Source organism: Pectinophora gossypiella, chromosome 12 (genome assembly GCF_024362695.1).
Source record: "Pectinophora gossypiella chromosome 12, ilPecGoss1.1, whole genome shotgun sequence".
NCBI lineage: Eukaryota > Metazoa > Arthropoda > Insecta > Lepidoptera > Gelechiidae > Pectinophora > Pectinophora gossypiella.
In genome coordinates, this window is record NC_065415.1 from 5,791,645 (window position 1) to 5,802,672 (window position 11,028).

General features: G+C 41.5%; 1 protein-coding gene across 1 annotated transcript in view; it reads right to left on the reverse strand.

Annotated features, from left to right (window-relative positions):
• Positions 1-11,028, reverse strand: part of LOC126371147 (lysine-specific demethylase 3A) — a 177,906-nt gene extending 166,878 nt beyond the window's left edge. Inside the window, exon 1 of the mRNA XM_050016369.1 lies at positions 10,765-11,028. Within this exon, the coding sequence (XP_049872326.1) occupies positions 10,765-10,920 (156 nt within the window). The 5' untranslated portion in view covers positions 10,921-11,028. The remainder of the gene's footprint in view (positions 1-10,764) is intronic.

Genomic DNA, 11,028 nt, shown 5'->3' on the forward strand with positions numbered 1-11,028 from the left:
GCTTGGGAACACTTTCTGTTATTATAGCTGGGGTACTTACAATGCAAGATTCATTATTTATATTACGATTGAATAGTGCGGGAAATAAGTACTTTAAAAAGAAACATGGAAAGCAAACGCACTTTAATCAATATACCACGCAAGCAAGGTCAGTAAGGGCTGACTCAACTGGCGTCTTCTGAATACATTTAAATATTCTTTGTTTACTAATAACATACACAGCCTTTAATACGTCTCATTGCTGGGCACAGGCGTCCCCTCAATCAACCGGAGGGGGTATGCTGTATACTCCACCACGCTGCTTCACAGCGGGTTGCTGGTGTTTTTACAAGTAATATCCGGGAGCAACAGCTTAGCGTGCCCTCCGAAGCACGGAATCATCGTCCTTTTTAGGGCAATCCTTACCAAACAAAGGGCAGTCTCACGAAATGATTTCGACGGGAATCGAATCCGGACCTCCAGATTGTGAGCCTAACGCTCTAACCACCAGACCACCGAGGCTGTCATTGTTTACTAATAGGTATCTTTTATATTACTCAAGTTTTCGGTTTGTTTCATTATTAATTTATCTTAACTGCAGTTTTCACTAACACAGTTGACTCGACCATTATAGACGGCGATACGGATCATCACCTATCATGTTGGTCTAACAGAAAGCTCGGTGCGGTGTGGGTACTTAGTTCATCTTACGATGGATGTACCTCTGCTTAACCCGATATATAGATGAGAGACGTAGTAGCATTGAGACACTGTCAACCTTTGTATATATACAGAAAACATGTTTATGACGGACATGTCTAGACTCGAGGGATGAGACTAAACAAACATACCTACTATAAATTCAAACCTTTTTTAAAAGAAATCTATTGTACTGACAATTTTCAACAATGGTTTACAACAGGTTGAAAACGATATTCGTTAGTGAGAACAGAATTATTATTTAACAAATAAATAACAGTGAAAGTTCTCGAAAGCTGGTATTTAGTTACAAATTGGCAATTTACATTCTATTGTGTTATAACAGATGTTGTTCGGACATAAAATCACAAGGGGGAGATTTGCAATCACAACCAAGACTTGTTTGATCATAAACAGAAGGAAACATCAACATTTGAAAAACTTCCTTCCTGTGAAGTAGAACAATCGATCTAATAATTATAATGACCGATGACGTATGTGAATACCTATTTATACATAGGTCGCTTTATATAGTGAAAAACAACTTAAGAGCCTGTTTGAAAAATCATATTCAGGTGGGACTTTTGTTAACAAAACCTCGCAATAGGGTCGTAACGCCGACAGTCCTTTTAAAATCCAAACTTCATGGTTTTACTATTGTGTCTGGAAACCTCGGCTTTACGAGGATAGACAAGGTATTACAATCCGGCAGGGCTAACATGCACAACGTGACAAAATAATCGATAGAGTCAATAATTTTTGTCGAAATCGATTGGTTTGGGTGTTTCCCTAACATGCGTGCCACGTGATTGTATTCGTATTTTGACAGACCGACATGACTTCCTCGGGTTCACATATTTAGCACCAATCGATAAAACGACATAATTATATCGTCAGTACCGGTAAAATGACCGTGACAAAATTTTATCACGTTGCCCTATACTCATAAAAACGTAGAGCACAAATTTTTACCCCGATCGAAATTAATTGAAAGAAGTGGAGGTTTTATTGCAGAAAAAACATCAATATGTGATTTTTCAAAAAAGCCGAGAGGCGTGGTTGCCCAGTTAGTAGAACGCTTGCCTCTCACTTTGAGGTCGCAGGTTCGAATCCGGCACAGACCTAAACCAATGATTGTCGAATTTGTTTTTGAATTCATGTTTGGATCATAAATGATTACCACGAGCTCAGCGGTGAAGAAAAACATCGTGAGGAAATAATCCACATTCCCGAGAAATGCATTTTCGGTACTGAGGCATGTGACCTAACCTGTATTGAGTTGGTTTCCCCTCAATACAGGTTAGGTCAGGTCGGGTTGGGAGGTCAGACAGGCAGTCGCTTCTGTAAAAAACCGGACCTGTCAAATCTGCAGGTTAGGTAAGCTGACCCTGTGAGAAATGGGATAATGCTAGGGAGACGGATGAAGTGATTTTTCAAAAAGGCGCTTACGTAGTTTTCGCTAAAAGGCTATGTACTAGTTTCAACTTCACTTTCTTTTGGTATCGGAATCTTGTATTTGTGGCAAATTGTTCATTTATAAATGATGCGTTCGATAAATAGGTAATTTGTGCAAGCTTTCAATTTATGTGCATACATTTCGGTATATTCTAGCAAACTCACTCGTATTATAGGTACTGTATACGTATAAAGTTTTCTAACTATATACGAGAAGGCCAAGGTTGAGATATGTTTGCAAAATACATTTTGCTACAAATTATAAGATCCAGTTGTATATGTGATGCATCATTGCAACCATTTAGATTCATGCTATTATACTCTGGGCCCATATGGATCTCGGAACCGTACATTATCTACCGCGAGATTGCCCTGACATGTTAGTAGAACACTATGTACTGTTGATTTGCTATGTCAACGGTACGTACGTATCTATTTAGCCTGTCTATCAAGGAATGAAATCGTTGATTTGATGGAATGGTTGATGCCCCATCCCACACCCACAGTCCAATTAGGAATCGATGGCCTATTAACTCCATGCCGTTTGTTGAGATCATCAATTGCTTTGTCATTTCTATCATCAAGGAATTGGTGGCATTAGGCCAACAACCAATTCTTTTGGAACAACACTCTGCAATTTTCGGAAACGTTCGCCAGACTTCCTCAAAAATGTAGGTCGTATTACGAAATTTTAAATTGCTGCATTCAAACCGAACATTTCCGTTGAGAGAGCTTGTTCGTGTCACTTCAGAATTTATATTTAAGTTCGTAAACCATGTATCGAAGATAAGTTCTTGGCTCGTGTTTCTTTGGCTTCAAGAATTTGCTCAACACCTTTTTTTTTTTTTTTTATTTACGTGACTTATTGTAGATTTGCCGCAGATGGCATTAACTACTTGGCCGGACAAATGGGGAGCGCTGAAGGCTCTCACCCGGTACAACGTTTAAGACAACAGGCCTGAGGGTGCCCAGTTGGGCGCGAACCTCGGCTCAGGGCGTCGTCTGAGAGGAAAAATATTTGAAAGAATTAATCGACCCTAGTGGGTCGATAGCGATAAGCGCTGAATGAGGGAAATCGTCGACCACGCCGGCGGGGTCGGTATCGGGGTCCTGAAGTGTTTGGTGTCGCGAGCTGATTGGCTGCCTCTATGGCTAGGGTAATCGGGTCGTCGGGATCGTATATTACGTCCTTCGGACGCCGATACTTTTCAGTACCGTCCCTAAGCGGGATGTAATCGGAAGCCGCAACTACCAGGGGATTCGGGTGGTGCGGAGCAGAATCGAAAAAACGTTTGGAAGCTAATTTGAGCCATTGGGCAATGGTTGGCAGACCTAGGTCAATGTGCAGATTTTCATTGCGAAGGAACCACGGAGCTCCCGTGGCTTTCCGCATGAAACGATTTTGTATTACCTGTAGACGGTGGATTTGAGAGGGACTCGCATGAGCGAAAACTACCCCTGCATAGGTCATGATCGGACGGATGCAAGTCGTGTAGATTTTCACCTTATTCCTAAGGGACAATTTACTTCGCTTGTTAAGGAGACAATGAAGACGGCCCATTACAAACGCGGCGCGATCGCGCACACGTTTGATATGGGCCTTGAAAGTAAGACGTCTATCTAAGACTACGCCGAGATATTTGACTTGCTCCTCCCAAGGGATCGGCTTGCCAAACATCTTAATGATTTTAAGTTGACGGCGTGACCGTGGCGTGTTATAATAGCCCTTTGAAAAGTACACCGCTGCACTTTTCTCCGGGTTTACCTCGATTCTCCATTTGCGAAACCACTTGCCCAAGGCATTGGCCGCGCGTTGGAGGATTCCGGTCATCATAACTCGACCACGGCACGAAGAATAGATGGCTGTATCATCCGCAAATAAAGCTAATTCGGTATTAGGGGATTTGGGAATGTCACTAGTATACAATGAAAATAGTAAAGGGGAGAGAACGGAGCCTTGTGGGACTCCGGCATGTATAGGGTGCGGTGACGAGAGCGTCCCTTCCACGCGGTAGCGAAAGCTTCGATTTGAGAGGAAGTCTCGTATGATGTGCACGAGACGGTCTGGCACTCCCAGTGAATAAAGCTTGTAGATCAAGCCGTTGTGCCAGACTTTGTCGAACGCTTTCGCCACATCGAAGAAGAGCGCTCCCGTAGCGACAGGTTTTTTTTTTAAGTTTAGTCTACTAGAGATATGTTCAACAATACGGTGCACTTGTTGAACGCAGGAGTGTTTGGTTCTAAAACCAAACTGCTCTGGTGGAATAAGACTATTGGATTCGGCGTAGTCCCGTAATCTAGCAAATATGAGCCGCTCATAAACCTTCCCCATGGAATTGAGGAGACTTATGGGGCGGTAACTCGAAGGTTCGTTTTTAGGTTTCCCAGGCTTTGGTATACCAATTACAATTGCTTCTTTCCACTGCTGTGGAAAGACGCAGTTGCTCAAGGCGACGTTGAATATTGCCGTTAGTAAGCAGATGAGGGGAGCACCGAAGTTTTTAAGGACACGATTCGTGATACCGTCTGAGCCAGGGGCTTTTCGGGTATGAAATCTTTTGATAATACCTAGGACCTCTTCCTCAGTTACCTGTGGAAGAGGAGGATCGGTGGGAGGTACAGAAGCCCTACGCTGAACTTCAGAGTTCACCGTCGAGAGGTGCCTACGATCGATAGGGAGAGTGCTGGGCGAGCATTGGGCTTCGAGACTGTCGGCAAGGCATTCGGCTTTTTCGTCATCGTCGAAAGCGGGGGGTTGGTTAGGCCTATTGAGAGGGGGAGTAGGAACAACCGTATCCTTTTGAAGGGACCTAGACAGCTGCCAGATGGCCTGGTGGTGGGGCTCAATGCCGCTCAAAAGATTATCCCACCGATTCTGTCGCATGTCATTAATACGTTTTCTTACAGTATGCTGCAAGAGACGCAAATGACGGCGACATTCCTCGGTGCGATTGGAATCATATGCGCGGGTGGCTGCGTTTTTCTCCGTTAGCAGATCACGGATGTCGGTAGGCAGTTTCCAGCGATGGTCTTCCATCTCCGGAACCTGTTTTGAACTTTCGTTCAAAACCGACCTCACGTGATCCGTGAGGGAGTTAATAGCTGTCGAGGCCTCCTCTAAGGAGGTTATTTCTACTGGGATACTATCTAAGTACACTGAACTGGAAGACTGGAGGCCTTCGGCCACCTTCTCCCAGTCCAGCACTGTCTTAGGGGGTGCTGGATTATCAGGGGCGTCTAAACGGGAGCCTAGTTTTAATATAACAGGTCGGTGGTCGGATTGTAACTCGTGTAGTACTTCTATAGAACATAAACGTAAGTTTATGTTCTTTAGAAGCGCCAAGTCGAGTATTTCTGGTCTGTGGTTCAAGTCAGGGGGATATCTAGTGGGCTGCAATGGTGTTATTATATCATAATAGAGGGGCTCGGCTAGAGTTTCTAATACCCTGCCTCTTGTGTTTGTTGTTAAGCAACTCCAAGAAAGATGTTTAGCGTTAAGATCGCCTGCAATTATGACTGAATTACTGAGATTAAAGAGGGCTTCGAGGTCACTTCTAAGTAACCTCTTAGAGTTATTAGGAGATAGATAAGCCGACACTAATGTGATCGGCTGATGTCCTGTCATGCCTACTCGACAGATCGAAGCCTCAATGTCAGTGAGGGCTTGCTCAACACCAAAACGGAAAACATCTGCAGTATAACACGAAACAAGTGAAGCCAACCTTCAAATCACGTAGGTAAACCAAACAGAATGTATACTAGGTGTGCCTGGCGTTTCTCACTCGAGCATACTCGGTGGGAGAGTGCAGCTCAAAGATATGTCGTCTATTTATAACTGTACCAATGCAGCCGCATCGCAGAGACGCTTTTGTCGACTCGTCTTGTATCCGAGCGCTCGCGACTGGCTCGTCCCGGGTACAGGGTACATTACGCCTCTAGTACAAGTGACAGTTACCTCAATGCACAATAACCAGACAGCTACACAAAACTTTAAGGTGTCACAACTTGTTACACCGCTATAGATAATAAGCCACACAAGTTGGGTAAGATACCTCAGATATGTGACTTGGCGTATAAATTGCGTTTTAAAGTGCTTTGGATGAGTTCCCAGTAATGCGGAACATGTTAAAATCCTTGAGAAAATTCAAACTATTTCAGACAACCATATTGCTGAATTTAACTTTGTAAACCCGTTATTGAATTTTGTTGTAGATCACACAAACTAACTAAAAATGATGAATGTAAGTCTGTATTCGTCCTACCTAAGGATTCGCTCCATATACCTACTTAAAGAACTTCAGTCTTGTAAAGGGGCTTGGAAATTATTACAGATACACAAAAGTAAGGACAGAAATAAATCTAATAATACAGTAATAATACTTATTTTACGATCATCAATATTCAACAATGTCGCTTAACTTGTTGAGGAAGAATAGTTACCTTAGTACTTATATTTTTACATTCACGGTTCTATCTCAACTAAGGAGTTTGTATAATTGTATCAGGCCGGTTTAATTAAGAAAAAAGAAAAAATAATTTACTTATTTTTTAAAATAAATGGCAGTAATGTCTCTTCATGCCAATATCGAATATAGTCCAAAAAGATTTTATGTAATAAAAAACATAAAACGTACTTAAATGTTTTGAAGAAGCTAATCTGAGAGGGAAAGATTTTGTTGTGAGAAACTATAATTTTTTAATCAGATCGTAAACAAAAGCATGAGATAATATTGAAACTTGTTACCGATAGATTCACAGGCCTTGAGAAGTTGAGAGCGACAGGTGAGTGAGAGTGGTTGGTGGGAAGTGTGAACCGCAATGTTACACTTCTAGAAAGGTACTGTTAACGCAATGCGCAAAATGTAGTAAAATAAACAGACTTATCTCTATAATATTTACAAATTCCGGATAAGACAAAAAAAAAAGGAAAACCAATGCATTAAGTTTAAACCAATCGTCGGTAAAACACATTAATGTGGTTTTGATTGAAACGCTATAAAGTTAAACAACCTCCCAATCGGAGGCGAAAAGATTTTCAACCAAGACAAGACTGAAGATAAACGATTGCCTGTTTATTTTCTTTTTTTTTCTTTGTCCGATGACTCCGGGCTCGGTTCAGAAACGGTGCGTATGGATGGCGCGGTGCATCGAACGCGGTGAGAGCGGGGTCGACGACCTCTACGCCATGTGCATTCGGGTTTGTAGTTTTGTTGGTGCCTAATCGCGATAGATATCGGATGCTCAGTTCACACTTGCTATAATTTCAGACATACTAATCGCACTTAATAAGTAATATACATAGGTATTACAGGTATGTAGGTAGGTACATTAAAATGCTTTAACATAACTCTTCCAACATTTATTTGTACCTAGTCGGGTAAAAACCATGACTTGACGTTTTTATAAGAACAACTCTTATCATTATCTAGAAGACCTAACGCTGAAACAGAAAATTGAATGCAGTTTTTAATTAGGTACCTACATTTAACCTTTCCATAATGTTTCTTTAGCTAGTTTGATAAACCTGCCTACCTAATGGGTTTTCAGACAAAATGGCAAGAGCCGAAGGGCCTTATAAGAATTAATCAAAGTCGTTTGAGCTAAGCCTTGTTCTAGACAGACAATATTTCGTCGACCAATCTATTTGTAGTGCAAGTAGTTACACGGATTAATTAATAATTAAACGCTTGCCAGGTAGGTAGGTACCTAGACCTACCTGGGCCGATATTAATTTGCAGAATGGAGCTCCCTTCGACCTGTCACGACCGGGCGACAAGGGCCGTCTACTCAACTCTACATCTTATTATGTAGGTAGGTAGTGTAATTGTCTAAACAGTTAAAGCTCCTGCAGACCCTAGACGAGATAGATAATAAAAACAAGTTCACCTAAGAGAATCTCTCGATGGGTACTCTAGTTGGGTACTAATAATTTGTCATGATCAAGTCATGAAGATGTTGAATTTACCTACCTACGTAAAGTAAATAGTACCTACCTAAATAAAAACAAGATCAAACGATCATTGTTGTTGAAGACTTACAAACGTAGGTACCTACCTATAAGTCTCAAATGAAGGCGAATGGATCGATAAAGGAAATATGTTTGTCTTAAAGAAAAATCAAAGACTACCGAAATGAAAAATAGGTACCTACGTATACTGGGAAACGTGATAAATTATTAAAATACTTAGGTTTTTTAATGACTGTAGGTTCCACTGCTTGGTTCTACTAGTGGGTCCAGTAGAATTTTTAAATAGGTAAAAATTAGTTAATCCCATTAAACAGAAACAAAGAACGTAGGTAAGGGCCAACTGCGTGTGATAAGGAGGTGGGCACCATAGAGCAACACGGGCCTACCTACCTATATAATTACATGATAGATACAAACATGTAGGTAGGTACCTACCTCTACACCACAACTTTTTTTTCAAATTTTTTCCTAAAGGAATGCGGAGGTTGGTAAATAACACACCTGTCTGCTTCTAAATAGGTAGGTAGGTACCTACCGATTATACAATATTTGTACCGATTGACAATCGGAAATAAATTAAATACGAGTTCCTAAAAAGGTACCTATAGGTGAAGGTAAAGGGGAAGATTTGTTAGCGTTATAATTTTACTAGTTTTTGCCTGCGGCTTCGCTCGTGTTAAATTCGGGGTAACACAGTTCCTCTTTCCTAATGTACCAATTTTTAGCTTCCTACCTTGAAAACTGCTAAATGTCCCATAATAGAATTTCATCCTTTGAAGAGGTTGGGGGCTGATTTCCAAGAAAAAGATGCACGATTATTTTGTTAGTCACTAATACCGACCTAGTTCGCATACCAATTTGTAGCTTTCTACCTTGAAAATTGCGGAATGCTCTATACAAACTTCGACCCCTCATTGTCACTCTCCATCTTTTCAACAACCGATCACCACTTAGAAAATCTCGTCAATTTTTCGCTCCGTTTTGCCGTGAAAGACGGACAAACAAACAGAGACCACACATACACTTTCCCATTTAGGTATAATACCTACCTATTAGTAACAGCCTCCGTGGTCTAGTGGTTAGAGCGTTAGGCTCAAGATCTGGAGGTCCGGGTTCGATTCCCGATGGGGACATTGTCGAAATCACTTTGTGAGACTGTCCTTTGTTTGGTAAGGGCTTTTCAGGCTTGAATCACCTGATTGTCCGAAAAAGTAAGATGATTCCGTGCTTCGGAAGGCACGTTAAGCCGTTGGTCCCGGCTATTAGCCGTAAAAACACCTCCACCAACCCGCAGTGGAGCAGCGTGGTGGAGTATGCTCCATACCCCCTCCGGTTGATTGAGGGGAGGCCTGTGCCCAGCAGTGGGACGTATATAGGCAGTTTATGTTACCTACCTATTAATATGGATGTTGGTTGTGTTATTTCATGACATGACCTAGCTTAATCAGACAAACTTTAGGCAGATACTTTAGGTAGAGGTGCCTAGGTATGGAGCGGTTCCGGAGGGACACGTTTTTTTTAACGTGACTTATTGTAGATTTGCCGCAGATGGCATTAAATACTTGGCCGGACAAATGGGGAGTGCTGAGGGCTTTCATCCGGTGGGAGGGACACCTACCTACCTACCAGCCACTTCTTTTATAGGTAAGGGTAAACCAAAATGTAGGCAGGACATAATAGGTAGGTACGTACCTACCCAGATTAACGAAACCCCTCTAGTAGGTATAGAGGTAGTTACCTAACTTAACCTACCTTACCTACTGGTAGACTTCAGAGTAGGTAGGTACCTACCTACCGGATTCCATGCAATTTAAAATAGGTAGGATAACCTTTCCTACCGAATTGTTTTTAGATTGGTAAGAGCTCGTAAATTCGCGTTGACATCGTGTTTATTTATTAAATATTTACCTAGGTAGGTACTAAGTAGGTAGGTAGGTACCTGGCACTATTACGGCTTTTTAAATTTCTCTGTTCTAGGTAACATACGGTTGGTTCTGTTTAAATAAGCCTCAAGCACCCCTGGCCCTTAAAGAGCCTTTTCCAAGTGTAAAGCTACAGACAGAGCCCTTTTCAAACCCGCCTTCTCTCCCTCCTTCCCTTTCTAGCTCATGAATACGCTATACGATAAAGTAAACGCGGTTATGTAGGTATGTATTGCGAACTCCATAGGGACTGAAGAGTGAAATTGTAATACCTATAGCTCTATGAGACGTGAACCTTTCAGTAATCAGCTTTATAATATCTTTATACTTACCTACTTACATAACTACATCAGCTTTATATTACCGCGAAGGCCGACTGAAGAAAATGAAACAATCAACGATCAGCCGCAATAAAGAAAAATCTTGGCAAAGGACCTTGATGATGTACAGCCGACATCGATGACCTCTATTCTTAACCATAGAAGATTTCTAGTATTTGGCAGTTGGCTACTAAAACTCATGGAAAGTAGCCAAGTAAGCAGGTAGAAACGTCGTAGATACGTAACGTGGATCAAGTAGGTAGCGATACGTCCACTACTACAAACACCTACGTAGGTAAGTACCGACAACGAAGTAGTTGAGAAGAATGTTTAAAAGTTTATACGAGAGTATTGTAACAAATTATGTATTAAAGTCCAATTTAATTACTTTAAATCTTAATCTAAAATGGTCAAGCTTTACCTGAAGCTCCTTATTCTTGTTATCTTTGAGCGATGCTGCCCTGATAACACCAGCTTTCCATCCCCATTCGGAAACTTTATTCACGTTAATTTTTGTAACACCACTCACAGAGAGAAATCGTTTGCCAACTAAATCTTCACGGTATTTATAGGCCATAACGAACAACACAATCACATTATTCACATTAAAAAACTACACAACGTCAAAAAACACAGTGCTCAAACGCACAACACGTCTCACTCGCTGTTGAGCGAAGGGAAACTA